This window comes from Hippopotamus amphibius, chromosome 8 (genome assembly GCF_030028045.1).
Source record: "Hippopotamus amphibius kiboko isolate mHipAmp2 chromosome 8, mHipAmp2.hap2, whole genome shotgun sequence".
NCBI lineage: Eukaryota > Metazoa > Chordata > Mammalia > Artiodactyla > Hippopotamidae > Hippopotamus > Hippopotamus amphibius.
In genome coordinates, this window is record NC_080193.1 from 107,881,163 (window position 1) to 107,898,281 (window position 17,119).

At 37.6% G+C, this 17,119-nt stretch overlaps 1 protein-coding gene across 5 annotated transcripts in view; it reads left to right on the plus strand.

Moving 5' to 3' along the window:
* Positions 1–17,119, plus strand: part of HECW2 (HECT, C2 and WW domain containing E3 ubiquitin protein ligase 2) — a 387,653-nt gene that overhangs the window by 299,810 nt on the left and 70,724 nt on the right. For all 5 annotated transcript variants that reach the window (XM_057746089.1, XM_057746091.1, XM_057746090.1 and 2 more), the window contains 3 exons: positions 5,922–6,056; positions 9,352–9,454; positions 11,411–11,507. In XM_057746089.1, coding sequence (XP_057602072.1) covers positions 5,922–6,056; positions 9,352–9,454; positions 11,411–11,507 — 335 coding nt within the window. The remainder of the gene's footprint in view (positions 1–5,921; positions 6,057–9,351; positions 9,455–11,410; positions 11,508–17,119) is intronic.

Here is a 17,119-nt window from a genome sequence, read left to right on the forward strand (position 1 = left end):
CAGCATTGAATCTTTAAAAAATGTAGTGTACTGTTTTAAAATTTCATGGCAATGCCCTTCTGTTCTACCTAAAATGTGCTGATTGGGATAACTCCATTTCTTGATCTTCTGCAGGACGTGCTGGTAAACGCTTAGCAACCAGCTCCTCAGGGGTGTTGGGGAAAGAGGGCTGATCTGTAGCATTTGTTATTTTCCACGGTGTAAATTCTCCCACCATAGCCAATTTCAGGCTGCCAGCGTCATTGTCAACCAGTTCGCAGAATTCCTTGAAATATCAGCTCTTGTGAGCTTGTCCAAGCCATCCCCAGCATGTCTCTGACTCCCCTATATTATATTTCTAACACGTAAAGACCACCCCTCCCAACACATAAAATACACCCCACCCTACCCCCCGCCAGCTTTAGCTAACATTTTACATCTGAAGGTTTGGGGATGTTTTACTTATCCACATCTACTAACCAATCACTGTTTCCAGAACTCTAACCCAGTACCAGGTGTCCTGGTTTTCTCTCCTAGCAACTTTAGATCTCTGATCATAGCAGTTTAACAAAATAACCTTTTTAACTTTTTTGTATCGATACAGATGTAATGAGATATTTGGGACCACTCACTCCTTCAAATGAACCAAATGGTAGAAAATGTTAGCATGACTGTTTTTTACTTATAATAAACTCTATCATTCAGCCCTTTTCATCTCTACTATTGGTAACAGAGTTCTATCTGGGATGTAGTATAGAGAAAATAATAGCATGTTTATTCCTTGTAATTGGAGCAATACTAGAGCGGGGACCGGGAGCTGAGAAAAGATTTATATTTTGGAAGGGAGAGAATGTGTGAGTAAATTACAATCTTTATAAAAATTAAAGTAGATTACAATAAACTTTTTGAGCATTTTAAGACTTCATAGAGTTGAGAAACTAGAAGTTACAACAGATTTAATATGCAATGCTTCTGACTTCTAAATTATTGTTCTTACGTTGTTTCCATAGCTCTTTAGAGAAAGAAAGAAGAGCTGATGTTCTGTCTTTCTGTAGCATAGTTACAAAATGCTTTTTGTTTTATTTTGTTTACACGGTCTTTTAATACGGATTCCTGGTTTGGCAACATGTTAAATGGAAACAATTTCAAACTTCTGTAACTTAGATTTGTTGAGGCTGAGGTTGGTATTTCTTCACAAATAGCGATGGCTTTTTCTTTTCTTAAAATAATAGAAGCTTAAAAAAAGAAGTGTGTAAAGAGAGAAGTGTATTTTGTTTGGCCTCACTGAAATACCGCTTGGCTTCAACTAGCCCATATTTTCTGACTCTGATCGTGCCCTGAAGCAGTGAAAGGGTAGAAGTTTTTAAAATGAGATTTGAATGTGGGTATTTGCATTCCTTTCAGTTTTTGATTATGTTGTGAGTCCTACTTGGTCCAGCACTGGGAAGCTTGAGTGGATTTCCTTAATGAAACTTAACTGTAAGGAATCTATGTTGTTCAAAATTTGCTTTGCTAGTGGCTAATCTGGAAAAGACTCCTTTTTTGATACAATTGCTTTTTTTTTCATGGTCTGCATTCTCAATATACTGTTTTTTTCAGACTGTATTAATACATGGTAGACAATTTCATAAATAAAGGCAGGCTATTCAAGAATGGTGACATAAAAAATGACCCAAATTAAATTTAAAAAAAAAAAAAGAATAGGTCAGCTTCTTTACTGTCTTGAACTAGTTAGGATATCCTGTGGGAAAGTGATCTACTTTTGTGACATAATTGATTTGTGCATCACAAATAGAAATGGCAAGCCTAAAATTTGCACAGTATTTTTTCCTATGCTTTGATCTTTGTTTTAAAGTAGAATACATTGTCCACGACTCAGCTGTGACTTGAGTCATCTCCTTTATGTGGATATAGCAAAGCACCAAGGAAGCCTGTCCAGGGTCACACAGTGAGCGGAGCAGGACCAAAGCACATGCCGAGGAATTGCTTCTCAGTGCTGTCCTAGGCTAGTGCTAGTGTGCTAGCTGTGTGGTTTCCACAGTGGTCTTAATCGAGACTTTTCCCCCCAAGTCCTTGGCAGACTTAAAAAGCACACGTAAACATTATACACATTCGATTTACTGTGAAACGGAGCCCCTTGTGGGATACAAATTAGCACCTGTCCCCCACCCACAGCCCTGCCTCAGCTGGGAGCCATAGGGACTGTGCAGAGGACGTGCAGTTCGTGGTCTAGCATCAGCAGCGGCCTTTGCAGCGTTGACACAGTGGTGAGGCCCAGCTCTGTGAGTGACTGTTACTGTCAGCCTACGTCAATAAATACTTAAATGCTCTTCTAAAATCAAGTACTGTGTGAGGTGTGAGGGGAGCAGGAAGAATATCAAAAGGAAAATCTGAGGCAGAAAGCAGAATGGAAAAAAAAGAGGAGACTATGCAAAGGAGAGAGGGGGAAAGAGGCACTGGTCACTGGGCTTTGGAGTCAGAAAGATGGATTCAAATCTCAGCTTTATACTTTCCCAGCTCTACATTCCACTTAAATCTCAGACCGTTACCCAACTGTATTAAAGGTGAACAATAATGAGAAATCATTAAATATGGAATAATGGAAATTCTTATTTTTAATGGTGGTGGCTGGCTTATGTGTTCTTCTGTGCTGAGACTTTAGTGCATCAGTTAGGATTTGGTTTGGCTGCATTGTGACAGAGACCTATAGAAAAGTTAATATACAAGATTGCATTCCCTCACATGAAGTTCAGAGATAGGCAGTCTAGGGCTCTTAAGGTGGTTTCTTAAGTTGTAAGAGCCTTGGTTCCTTACAGCCTTCTACTCAGCCATCCTTCATCTTCAAGGCTCAGTATGGCTGCTGGAGTTCCTGCAATTACATCTTCATTTTAGGGAGCAGAATGGATGAAGGATAGAAAGAGAGTTTCACCTTATAAAAATCTCCTTGTAAGGGAGTTTTCCAGAAGTATCACGTGACCCTCTGTTTACATCTCATTGACCAGAGCTTAATCTAGGCCATACATACCTACAAGGAGGCTGAAAAGTGTAGTTTCACTGGTTTTCCTTTTTTTCTTTTTTTTTAGCTTTGTGTATGGGCTGTAGGGAGAAATATTGTAATCCTTAGAAAAATGTCTCAGAAGTTAATACTGTTATTATTAGTAATAATAATAGTACCTCATATTTAAGGGGTCATAGGCACTATGTTCAAAAACTTATATGAACCATCTCATTTTTTCTTTCTTCGATGTAGGTGTTATTATACCTATTTAACAGAATAGAAATTGTAGCTTGAAAAAGTTAAGTAGTTTGCCCAATGTTATGTCATTAGTAATTGGTGGAGCTAGAGCTCAGACCCAAGCTAGATCCCAAGCATTTCATCACTACTTTGTCTCCGACTTCTCAAGTTGTAGCTTGATAGTTTATCCATGTCCACATGAGGTGTTTTAAAACCATCTCTCCTATTTGTGGTTTTATAGTCTTCAGCGCTGCACACTTTTCACCCAACACACACACAGTTCTCTCATTTATTTTTCTCAAATCTTTCAGTATTTCTATGCTTATGTAAAAGAACATGACTTTTAGTATTTGGTTAGTTCATTGTCAGTTGTCTTCTTTGGCCAGGAGTCTGCTATACAAGTTTTTGGCAGTTTATTTACTGAGCACCCTCTTTTTCTCAGATGCAGCCCTAAAAGCTATTGGGGAGAACAGGGTGAGTAAGAAAGAGTCCCTGCCCTGAAGGCATTTACAGTCTAGTTCTTTAGAAAATGGATTTTAGACAAGCCTCTTAACATCAAATTATACTATGACACTCCACGTAAATCACAACTGACCTAGATGTACACACCCATTTGTCCTTATAATTACAAGTGCATCATTGTTACCTCCAAATGGCCACCTGTCCCTTCAGAACATTCCTAAGAAATTAGGTAAACAGGCAATTCTATTTTCATACTCTTTATATTTTTCTCTTAAACAACATGGCTCATATTATTATTGTAGTAATAAGACCTTAATCTTAATTTACATAAAGAGGATATGAGATTGACTATAATACCTGTTATTTTGAAATGTCTATTTGTAAAAATAATTAAATTTCTATTTTATGACATTTTAAATAATGGCAGAAATAATAAGCCAAGTGTATTAGAAGCTCAAATCAAACGGGGACTGGTGTCACATTTGAGACCAGAGCTTGCCAGTACAAGCCTGTGTGGGGTTTTATCGTTGGTGTACTTTTTTTACAAGATCAGAGAAGAAAGATATTCCATCTGATAGGTTATGAAAAAAGGGAGCATTACGCAGGGATGTAAGGTTGATGACACCATCTCCTACAAAACTTCCATTTAATCTGGTCTCTGTACCTGGAAATTGGATATTGAGAGAAGGGACACACAGGGATTCTTGTTCTGGCCATTTCTCTGCTTTGTTTCTAGTGCACTTTCTGCTTAAAGTTATTTTTTTAAAGAAGTCATTTTTCTATTTGGGAGCTACCTACCCATTTCCTGATTATGTATCTACAGAAACACTTTGTTTCATAATGGAGAGGTGATTTTTTTAATTGGCATAAATATACCATCTGCCCCTGGGATTTGCCTAGATGCAGTCATTTCTAGTCTTTAAGATGCTTTGTTAACGGAGGTCCATCAGTTTGAGATGTCAGTTCTTTTTTGCTTAGGTTACCTGGCATATATCGCATGTCCTGACATTTGATTTATCGGTAATGAGTCTCTGGGCTCTTCTGATAGTCCTTTTTATCTTTGATGACCTCATTAACTTTATCTGATCATGGAAAACTTACATTTTCTAATTGTCCTTGAGTTAATGGGCTTCATTATTGCCTTGAATGAATTTTACTTTGCAAACTTAATACAATTTGGTTCCTAATGATAATGAAAAGTAGCACTTGCGTAGAGCGTTAGAATTAAACAAAAAAGAATTTTAAAAGACCTTTCTACATTGCATGCCATCCTTACTCCAAAACTGAGGGAAATGGTTTATGCTCATTCATGATTTCATGACACAAAGGATTCTGCAGTAAACATGACAGACATGGTTTCTCCCTCCTATCACCTTAGGAAGGAGAAATGTTTATTATGAATGAGGGAGACATGTTTTTTTAAGAAATCTATAGTCCAGAGGACTTCAGTAGCTTGCCCATAGTCGTCATATGTGATAGAATTTGGGTGTGTGATCAGTGACTAAACTGGAAAGGCAAGGGAGAGGAGATTTTAAAGAGTCTTGGAAAACTGACCAAAGGGTTGGAATGTTTTTTCTATAGATAACAGGTGGCCATTAGAGGCTTTGGGTTGGAGTGGCGATATAGTCAAGCTTTTAGAAAAAAAAAAATTCTGATAGTGAGGTGCCATTGAGTGAATAAGGTTGTAGAGGTGTGGAACAACCGAGAAGCTAAGAAGGGTTGTATGTTTAAGAGAAAGCCCTGAAATAGTGGAATGAGTTGTAGTCAGGCTGGGATGGAACAAACAGAGGAGACACTGTAACGGGAAAATGGGAAAATGGGGGAGGACTTGGTAGCCGATTGCATAGAAGGAGAAGAGAAGTTAATGATGTCTGGGGGAAGATCTTGATGATAACCAGTAGCAGTAAGAGCAAAGAACATCAGCTGAGAGAAGCTCAAGTGTCCATTCAGGTGGCTTCTTTCTAAGATCCTATCTTTGATGACTGTCTCTTAGAGTATTTCCTAAAGCCAGGAACAGTGTTCCTTCCTGCTGTCTTCATTCTGGATCCAGTCTAAGCGTTGCTTCCTCTGTCCTGGTCTGTCCTGGGGGAGGAAGGAGAAATTCTCCCAAAGATTTGAAATTACGAGAAAATGGAGCTAAGGTCATTATTCCAAAGCGGTCTTTCCCTGAATGTGTGAAATGATAGGACCGCTAAAACGCGTATGTGCCACATATGGACTGCTGACTGAGCGGATTGCTTCCTAGGCATTTTTTGTTGACCACAACTCCCGTACCACCACTTTCATCGATCCCCGGCTCCCGCTTCAGAGCAGCAGACCCACGAGCGCGCTGGTGCATCGACAGCACCTGACCAGGCAGCGCAGCCACAGCGCAGGAGAGGTGAGTCCCCAGCCTTAGCGACCAGCCTGTCGGTTGATGGAAGCACGGGATGTGGGGTTTATAGAATTGTGCTGGCTCTTTCTTATTGTTTTGTTTTTCTAGTTTGATTTAGAGACTATCATTTGGAGGCCGAAAGTGTTGGAATGTGGATGAGGCTTCTTTGCAAACTCACAGAGCCTAAATTACAAGTTTAAAAAGTAGGACATGTAAGGAAAGGTTGAAGAAATTAGAGATTTAAAGAAAAAAAATTCAGCAGGTGGTGAGAGAGAATTCATAATGCAATACAGTGTTCAAGAGAGGAGGATGATGAGCCCTTTTGCATGCCTAAGAGGAGCTTCATAGGGAGAAAGGAATGTAACTTTTTAGGGGGTTAAATTAGGTTAAAGACAGGGAAGTTTCTAAGTGAGGATTGCTGGATTAGATTAAAATCTTCGGCCAAGGCTATGGGGTTGTGGTATCTTCACTAATATTCTTTAAAGTCAGGATATATATGAGAGTTCATTTGTGTACTCTAGTGCTCAGAGAAAATGGGTGGATTTAAGCTCTACTGTACTCTACTGTACTTTGTAAGCTTGCAGTGACCCATGGTAACCACAAGAGAGCTCTCTAATAACCTAACCAAAAAGAAAAAAATAGAAAAGAAAAAAAAAAAGAAAAGAGAAAAGAAATAATCTCTTCCTGTTTCCCTTTTTCTGTAGTAGGTTAAATAAATAAAAGAGGAATGTTTTAGGTCAAATATTTTCTCCTTAGTACAGACTTATGCTTTGAATGTCATATGTCATCACTTGATATACATTGTTTCTAAAAATTCCCTTTGACAAATAGAATTAAGATTCTTCTCCTACATGCCTTTTCCACTGTTACATCTGTGTGTATATCATATATTTAGTATTATATTGTATGTCAAATGTTTTTGTAACTTCTATTATGAGAAAAGATTATGAATGTAATAAATAACTGAATTTGATTCATTAAAATTCCACTCTTGGAATTTCTCCTCTTGATTTACATACTGGCTCTTGTGATCATGTGTTTGCTGGTTGTAAGTGCAGACATAGAAGAGTACACATGAGAAGCTCATATAAAAATGATATATAAATCTATTGCAGGATGAGGTATGCACAAAAATATTCATGTTTTATGAGCAGCTAATAAATCTCTACCTGGCTGTCACATAAACCATCAGTGGTGAACTGGATGATGCTAATAGCATTCATCTAAAAAGCAGAACAGACCTCTCACCTTTGGACCTTGTGCGTGATATGTAGCATACTAGGGCCCTGCCTGGTTTTATCAGACGACCAGTGCACTTTAGACGCTTGCCTTATCTCGACTTCACAATATGACGCTGACTGTTCCATCTGATCAGGACATGAGATTAGTAGTGTGTGCATGAGATTAGTAGTTATGCTTACATTTTCTTTCAACTCCGCTGCCTCAGGACTTGAATTATTTTCAGGGTCTAGTAGTAGGGATACTAAGGTATAAAAATTTGAATGAAGATTTCTCTTCTTATTGATGGAGACTGGGCAGTGGAACAGAGATGCCCCCATGTAGACTCAGCATTCAGCCGCAGCATCGTTAAACCTTTGAGGGGAACGGCCCAGCTGTCGGAAGCACGCACATCCTGCAGTAATACGCACATTCATCATGGCTTGCCCACTGTCTGAAAGTCTGGTCTGAAGAAGCAGGGTGTCGAGGAGAAGACCTTTGGCTGTTCTGGGAAATGATGATACAAGGCAACTTACTGACAGGAGGGAAGTTATATGTTGGTAGATCGAAACGATAAGTTTGGTGACTGACAAGGTGTAGTTAAGGATTGAATCTCCCCGAAGAGGGGCTGGTTTTATTTCTCAAAGCCAGTAACTCAAGAGAAGCAGAGTGGGAAATTTCTAGTTACATTCTCAAGTCTTCCCAGCCATTCTCTTAGGCTCATTTAGCAAATATTCCAGGTAGCAGAAATTTTGGTATCTCTTCCATGCAACAAATGAATACTTACTAAACACCTGTAGTGTAGAAATGTGGCGTGAGGCATACGAATAAATAACATAACATTTCCTGTGTTCTTATTAAGGAGAGAATATATAAAACTAACCATAATCCAGGCAAATAACAATACAAGCAAAAAATGCTTTATAGACTGTTAGTAACAGCAGCTGCTTTAGAAATGTACCTCAAGTGCTGTGCGAGCTCAGAGAAGGTAACATTTAAAGTCAGCTTGAAGGGAAGGGAAGGCTTCATTGAGGAGGGGCTGTTTGAACTACACTTTGAAGAATGAGTGAGAACATTTTTGAAGGATAAACAAGCAGTGGAGGGTGGGGACAATATTTCCAGCTTTAGGGCCTTTAGAAGAACTCTCCCCAAGCACCTAACGGATGCAATATGATAAAATGGTTGTGAGGGTTTGAATGACTGGGACTGGAAATTGTATTTTAAAAGTGCCAATTTATAAACCCAGGAGGTTATTTTGCCTCTTGTTCTCTTACTCTCTTATACGACTGTTCTGCTGTTGTCTTAAAAGACTTCTGTAGTGTGGGGGGGACATGCTAAAACAGAAGCTAAAGCAGGGTTAGAGTTTTCTGGTAAGACTGTTAGTGGGCATTTTTGTTTATCTTTTTGTACGTATGAATTTCTAAGTCTATAATTGGTACAATAACTAATTCAGGTTGGGGCAACCCTATTTAGCTCCTCCACACCTGCTATGAATAGCTCGCTAGTGTGGGAGCTGTTCAGAGCAGAAAGAGCTGTTGTACTGGGTGCTCTAATAGGCACGTGAAATCGCTTCCGAGGGGCGAATACCCAGCTCAGAAACCCACACAAGACTGCTTCTCTTCAGCCCCTCCTCTGCTGAGGCAGGGAATTCCCTGACCTGCCTTGGCCAAAAGAAGGTATATCCTGGCACTGCCCCAATGAATTCTGTACCGCCCAAGTGTCCTCTCTGACTGTATTGTTGCAGGTTTGTGTTCTGGCAGGTAGAAGTTAATCCTGAGGAACAGGTATTCAGCATCTACATCACCAATAGTTGTAGGCATATTGAGCTGCTCCTATACCCCTTGGTCACTAGTTACTGCCCTGGCCCCCCTCAAGGGCATGGATATTCCAGCCCCTCCCCTCAATTCAGCAACTGAAGCAGAGCTTTTGAGAGTCCTGTGTCGGCTCCTCAGCTGGCCTCTCTTCTGATCCGTGGGTCCTTAACAGTGCTCATTGTCATGTATCCTGAGCAACTTGGCTTGGGGTACTGATGTAAAGTGCTCTAGAATTTGGTGCAGAACATAAACACTGCTTGTGTTTGCAGGTGGGAGAAGATTCTCGACATGCAGGACCACCAGTTCTTCCCAGGCCATCGAGCACGTTCAATACAGTCAGTAGGCCACAGTACCAAGACATGGTTCCAGTGGGTACGTCATCCCTTTCCAGAAATCTTTATCTTTGCTTTTCGTGTCAGTGTGTACCATGCGTTCTCTCATGACATCCCCTAATGTCAGCCTGCTACGTTTGCCCTGTGCTGAGAAACTGTTGCATTATCCCTAAGAAATTGATTTGAGTCTTAAAACACTTATGTCTATAAAATCCTATAGGATGAGAATTTTTTACACTACTCTACCTTTTCTGATTGGAGCTATAATATTAGATTCTTGAAGTTAAGGAAAAATAGGTTGTTAAGGCCACTATATTGTATGGCCATTTTAAATTGGCATCTGGACAGGCATTTATGTATTGATAGGATACATCTAATGCTTGAGACAGAGTGTAAATGGCGTGTGAGCCTAGTGGCAGTGATGGCACATTCTTAAGGGGCTTTGTAGCAAATGCAAGACAGCAAAAGTCTCCAAAGTTGTAAAATAAAAATAAATGAATGTAGGCAAATAGGCTTAAAGAACAACTTGAGTTGTTAGTAAAATGATGAGGTTGAAGTAGATCAGTTTTCAAACCTGGAGCCCCTAAGGCAGGTGGAGTAGACAGGCTGGCAGGAGGCCACATGGGCTCCCTGCTCCATCTTCAATTTGAGGAGCTCTTCATTTGTCTCGTTTTACTTTTAAATTTTTACTTTTTTAAGAAAGACTTTACCATGAAATATTATAATGCAGTACCTGTGTCCTAAAGAAGTTTGACAACCACTGAATAAGAAGAAATCTTGGGTAGAAATCAAATAGTCTATGTTTTATTATGTCACTACTAATATGATATTAAATACTGAACATAGAATTTTAAAGTACTATAAAATTGTGGTTTAAAAAGTTATCTGGTCTCTGATCTTAGATGAATTGACAAAATTTCAATTATAGAAATGTTTTTATTATATATGGTGAAATGTGCAGTTAGGGACACTTTGAGTTTGACAGTGGGATTCCATGTTAGCAGATAGTATTTTTTAAAAATTTCATTCACATTTAACTAAAATTAGCATGATGTAGTTAAAATTTGAAGTGGCAAATGTCTAGAGAATTATATGTCTTTTGATTGACATTTTGCTAAAGTAAGGAATGTTTCTTGATCATATGAACAGTGGAGTATTGGGTGAACTAGGATCTCCAATGTTTGAGAACTCAGACACTCAGTTCTATAGTTTAAATATATCTATTTCTGATTATTAATAAATGTAATCAAGATGAATCATCTTAAGTAAGCAAATTAGTTTTCTTGACAAAAGAGTATTAGCAGAGCCTTTAATAAACATTCATTAAATTTAAAATGTCTGTAGACATTAGCCAGCCTTGACTAAGATATAGATTTTCCTTTTAAAATATTATGTACATAATTGGTGATGCTGGTTGTATTGTAGCTGCTAGTGTAGTTGGTTTTGTAAAGAGCTACCCTGTGGCTAAATGGCATTTATTTCCACATAGAATTTGGCCATGGTTTACTCTGCATTTCGGTAGTTGCTGTGGGCAACTATTGTATTTTAGCAGCTCTTGCTCTGCCTCTTTACCTCTGTGGATGGCTGACATTTAATCAGAAAATGGTTTTCCATTTCTAACAATTGCATATGAGGTTGATTTTGGTAAGCAGTAGCAATCAATATCAGTATCTAGAATCAGTATTACTATCAGTGTCTAGAATCTTGTTGGTGATCTCATCTTGCAATTTGGTAATAAATACAGCTCATAAAATGAGTTTAATGAGTACTTAAGTCAATCATACCTAACAGATCTAAGTCCAACACTCATATAACAAGATAGACGCAAACTGGAATTTAAATATCCATAGTGGCTCTAAACTATGAATTTGAATACAAGCAATATTAACCAGAAAAACAAAATTTATAAAATCTAGATTTATGTTCATAAAACTAATAACATATTTTAAAATATTGTTACGTGTGTGTGTGTGTATTTTGTTTGTTTGTTTTTCAGCTTACAATGACAAGATTGTTGCATTTCTGCGCCAGCCCAACATCTTTGAAATTCTTCAGGAGCGTCAGCCTGATCTTACCAGGAATCACTCACTCAGGTAACCATAGTATTGGTATTTAATTCAAGTTGCATAAGCCCAACCATTAAATCTTTAGTAACACTGATAATCGTCTTGGAAATTCACTCTTGTTTTCTGGCATTTTGAATAAAGGCATCTTGTACACAAATACTTTTTCATCAATATCAGGTCAGTATAGTTCTAGCTTTTTTCTATTACGTATGAGAATTGAATGAAATTGACTAAAGAACCTAGAACCATCTTTAAAGAAAAAATATGGAAAAGGAACAAAATTTCACAGCCAAGAATGCATCCTACATGTGCAGATTACAGTGAAAATAATAAGACACTATTTGAAATATAACTTGAGTAAACAGAAGTAACATAGAGTTTATTGAGTTGAGATTTATAAAATCCTAGACTTAGTGTTCACATTTTTCCATAACAAAAACACAGTGGAACCCAAGGAAGAAATCTGAGCCTCTCCAGTGTCCAGCATTCCCCTGCATGAACCCTGTCTTCTAAACAATTCTTCAGTGTATCACACTTCAAGCCCAGTTTTCCTTTCCTGAATACATGCTGTTCCTTTTCCCTGGCAAGCTCTTCTCTTCTATTTTTGGCAAGATTTTTCTTTTTAAATTCAATGGAGATACCCCTCCTTGAAACCTTTTGGCTCTACTGTGTACTCTTACGCTTGTGATCTAGTCTAGTATTTCTCAGCTTCAGTGTGCTAGGCATCAGAGAGGTGGAGATGGAAAGAAGTGGGAGTTTCTGCTGGAAATCCTGCATAACTCAAAGCCCATTTGGTCTGCATGCCACCTTTACTGGCAGCAACATGTTTGCCCAGTGGTGCCATCCTGGCCCATGGCAGCAGTTCTCAAATACTGCTCCACTAAGTTTGTGGAACTGTTATTATTAGCACCACTGGGGAGTTTTATAAAGTACAAAATGCCAGGTCTTGCTTCCCCCAACTCCTCCCTTCTCTGAATTTACACCCTCTATCCTCCCATGCCCTGCCCAGAAATTTAATTCAGTAGGACTAGGGTAGAGCTCAAGTATTTAATTTCTTAAAACCTCTCCATATAATTCCAGTGGCACTTCCAGGTGTAATAACTTCTGGTCTAGACACTAATTTGATCATTAATTATGTCATGTATCAAGTTGTCCCTTCTACTGTTTTGGTTATGTGACTTTTGTGCTTTAATTTGACTTTTCAAGTCCTTATGCTTTATTTTCCAATTAGATTATAAGCTCCTTACAAACAGGGATCTTATCCAACTCATCATTTTTTCTTCTTCCTTACTGCTGAAGTATCTAGAATAGCACTTTGCATATATAGCGAGTGTAGCTATATGTTGATATGAAGATAAATTACCAAATATCTCTTAGTCTCTCATATCTTTAAAGTCATCGTTACTTTCTAAAGTTTATAAAGGCTAAAACTACACATAATTTCAAGTATGATACTACAAACATTACTTATACAGAAATCCTGGTTTCACATAGTTAACATCTAACTCAGGTTTCATTGTTTTTTCTAATTTGACAAGCCTGCTGTTCTCAGTCAGGAAAAATTATAAAAATTATACAAGCTGTCATTTTGTATACTCATATATTATAGCATCTACTTAGCAACCCATGGCCCTCTAGAGAGTCTTGTGTAAAAATAACAATTGCAGAAATGAGCCCCTTAGTTCTCTAATGAAAGATCTTAGAGGTTGTGGGCTGCAAAGAAAAACAAACAAACATACAAACAAAATACCTTCTCTTTTGTAAATCACAAAATAAGGAGAACTCTATTTAATCTCTTTTTTACCAACTTCAGCCCCAACCCCTTCCACTCCCCACTTCTAGTCAATATCTGTTCATCTGAAAGAACCCCGCCCCAACAAAAAAGAACAAGAAAGAGGAAACTCAAGAAGTTTTCTACTTTTGCTCTGCAGTGCCACATTATTATTAATTTAACATATCTTCAGATCTCTATCATCAGAGAAATAAAATGATATAATCTACCTGAACAAGACATCTAACATTATCATTATTTCTTAATGACTTAACAGAACCTTAACAGATCCTAAAGAGGAAAAATCTGCAGGCCCCGTTGGTAGCTTCCAGTTTTGTTTTTGTTTTTCTTTCTGCTTTTTAGAGTCTTAACAGTCTTTGATCTCCTAAAGATTGGTGAAGATTTTTATTTTTTAATGACACCCGGGGTCCTCAGTTAAGCCCAACCTCATGTGGTAATCTATTGCAAAAATATTATTTGATAGATTTTAAAATAAGTTTCCATCTTATTTCAAAACTTATTTATAAATTTCTGTTTACACTTTCTATAACTATAGAATTTGACTATAGGAAGCATGAGCAGTCATGACAAGTAGAAAGAAGCAGGAACTTAAGTCAATGAGATAATGCTTTTCCTCTTACATAGAGTGTGTGTCACAGTAGCTTTTAGTCTGAAAAGCTGTTGGTAGTTAAGCATTTTGCTTATCATAACAACATAATGGGGAAGTTTGTACAGCTAAAGGAACACTCTGTTTCATGTAGTTAAAAACTGCATTATAAGGAGCATTCCCACAAATGAAGGGGCAGGAAACTAACTGAGGTTCTTTCATCTCACAGTTCAGTGGTACATTTGATCAGAGATTTATGTATGGAGGGGACCCACCGAGTAATTGTATGTCAAAGGTAACTGTGGACCTGTATTCCTATCCTGAGCTCTGTGTACTTGTTCCTCATCCGTGGCACAGCCACTTAAAAGAAATATCCCTTCTTATTTTCTCCATAACATAATGAGGAAATAAGCATCAGCCCATGGGAGATTCAGAGAGTTATACCTATGTGCTTTGTGATTTTCTTATTTTGCTTGCGATTCTTTGCTGTCGAGATGATAGCAAGCAGTTTGTTTCGTTTGTATCCATATACAGCTTTCTCTTCCTTGAGACCCCCGCTTGTGTATCTTTTCCTGTAGAAAATGGCTAGAGTTTTTCATGCACTGGGATGTGGCTTTTGCTTTCAACTGCTGTTTTTAAATCACTTCCTCTAACTTCATCTGTTAAGCAAATGCGCGCGCTACCAAGTTGTCCTTTTTTTTTTTTTAAATCTCAGAAAAGGTTTGTTTGCTCAGAAAACTACATCCAGGGGTCAGTACCACCTCCTCAAATGGATCATGTCCCATTGGATTACTGTATCCTACCATTGGTTCTCAGTGAAAGACAGTAATCCTACAAAACACTTTATAACATTAAAATAAAGGCTGATATAAAATGTTCTAATATTTTATCCAAAGACAAATCTATTCATTTAAAAAACACAACCTTTTCAGAATATTTTATAGATGAAGGTAATGCATACAAATTCAATCAACTTCTTGGCGCTGGTACTTGTAGAACATTGTATTATGAATAAGGAGCTAAGTACCATAAAACTGAATTAAAAGTTGAGAATTTCCCCTTTTGTGTGGTTATTGGATTCAACCAGTAAGTCTATTCCCTACTAGTCCAGCTTTCCTCAGACATCAATGATAACTATTTTGGGCTCTAGGTCAGTTCCTCCTTGAGTGCTTCCTAAAAAAATTTCCTTCCCATGAGGATGTGGTCTATGATACTTTTTTTCTGTTCAGTATAAATTGGGCCATTTCCTATTTTATGTCACTGGTAAATCAATAACTTGGAAGTCAAGAAATTCTGAGCTACAAAAGGCCAATGAATTCGTGTCCCAAGGTTCACCAGAATAGAAGCAAACGCAGACTCTGACCTTCTGTCTCTTCCCATAATCCTATTTTAAGAGCCCTAGAATTTTGTTGTTACTCAAATTATACTCTTAATTTTGTTTTCATTTTAAAAATAGTACATGCCATTGTGAAATTATCAAACAATACAGAATTTTATGAAATAAAAAGTTAATGTTTCCAAAAGCTGGCTTTCATAAAACAAACCCCAATGTTCAAATTTCTAACCAATTTCTTGTCCAGTTTTCTAACAGATGAGTTTTTCTGAATTTAATATTGGGCTGGAAATATTAATCTCAGTTAACATCTGATCTACTTGGTCAAAATAGCAGAAATTTCCCTTTGCCAATCCTTGTGCATTTTCCTATTATGACCTGCCTAGCTCTCTCTCGTCGTCTTCTCCTAATTTGTTTACTGTTCTCTCAGATGCCTGGAACCAACATAACAAACTTCTGGTCTTTGTTGTACCAAATTTATGTAACAGAAAAACTGCTTTGAAACTATTATTTTCTTATGAAAAATTTACATAGGCATAATTATTGAATTTTTTAAAACACGTGATTAAAATAACTTGTTGACACCACATAGTGTTATTGGAGAGTCCCGGTCCGTCTCCCAACTGGGAGACCAGCGTTAATAATGACACTTAGAAAGTAGTAGAATATAGATCTTAAGAGTTCAGGTTTGGGGTCAAAACAACCTGGTTTGAATTCTGGCTTTGCAGTTCACTCACCAGACTTTGAATGAGACATTTAATGCCTCCAAGTCATAGTTTCCTCTTCTGTAAAATGGAGATAGGAATTTCTAACTTGCAGTGTCCTTTTGAAGATTAAATGAGATAATGTATTTACAGCCCCTGGTACTCCATAAGCAATAGAAAACATACAACAAATTTAAAGTAATATTATATTAATAGTCTGTCTTTCACTTTTTCATTGTATCACAAGGAGTTTAAAGTAATTTACCCCTAAATTTACTGATTTCTCAAAACCACTATCCCTAAGGCTGATCATATGTAGAGATGGCATCGTGTGATTCTCTGGACATAGTTAAAATACAGGAAGGGTATCCTGAGTTCCATGATTAACTTCTGTGTAGGAAGGTTTTCTAGTGTTGTGCTTAACCTTTGTCTTATAGGAAGCTTTGTTCTAAAACTTTTTACATGCATGTGATGAAACCAGCCTTCACTGCTGCATGCCTGCACAGAGGACTGAGCCTTCTGACTTAAGGTTCAGTACAAATTATTGAGGACCAAACATCACTGACATAACATTTTAGAAGCCATCCAAAGGTGAATTAAAACGTCTTCTCAGGCAATAATCTTCTTGTAGATCTAATGAGAAGTTTGAGGTATTGCTACCTAGCACAGTATGGAACACAGATTTTTAGTCCCTGGTATCTATTCCACAGCTTCTGCAGAAGAAATAATTGCTACTTATGTTTTATGTGATTGGATATGCCAATTTGTAGTAGTGTATAGGCTTTTGACATGTACATCCTGTAAAAGTCTAGCTCTCACATTTTCCATGCGTGGAATCTCATAACTATTAATTTAAAAATAACTATACAGTCAGTCACTTAAGATAAAAAAGGCCTAAAAGAAAAACACTCATAGCCAAGATTAGTTTAGATTCTCTTAAAGTATTACACCCAGGTATTTGTTATCATTTTTGTATAAATAAAGTTCCTTGATAGAACTTTGAAAGGTTTCCCAAATTACAGATATGTTCATCCACTAGATATTTATCCAAAGCATTGTATTTTCTGGCTAACAAATGATTCAGTCAGGGTTTTCAAACCATTTTCTTACATGAAGAATAACCATGTTTTAGGTGTGTCTGTTCCACTGTTGATTTTTGCTATATTCTGTTGCGTTTATCAAGAGGTCAGCAAAATGTCATCCTTCTTCAGTAGCTCATCAGAT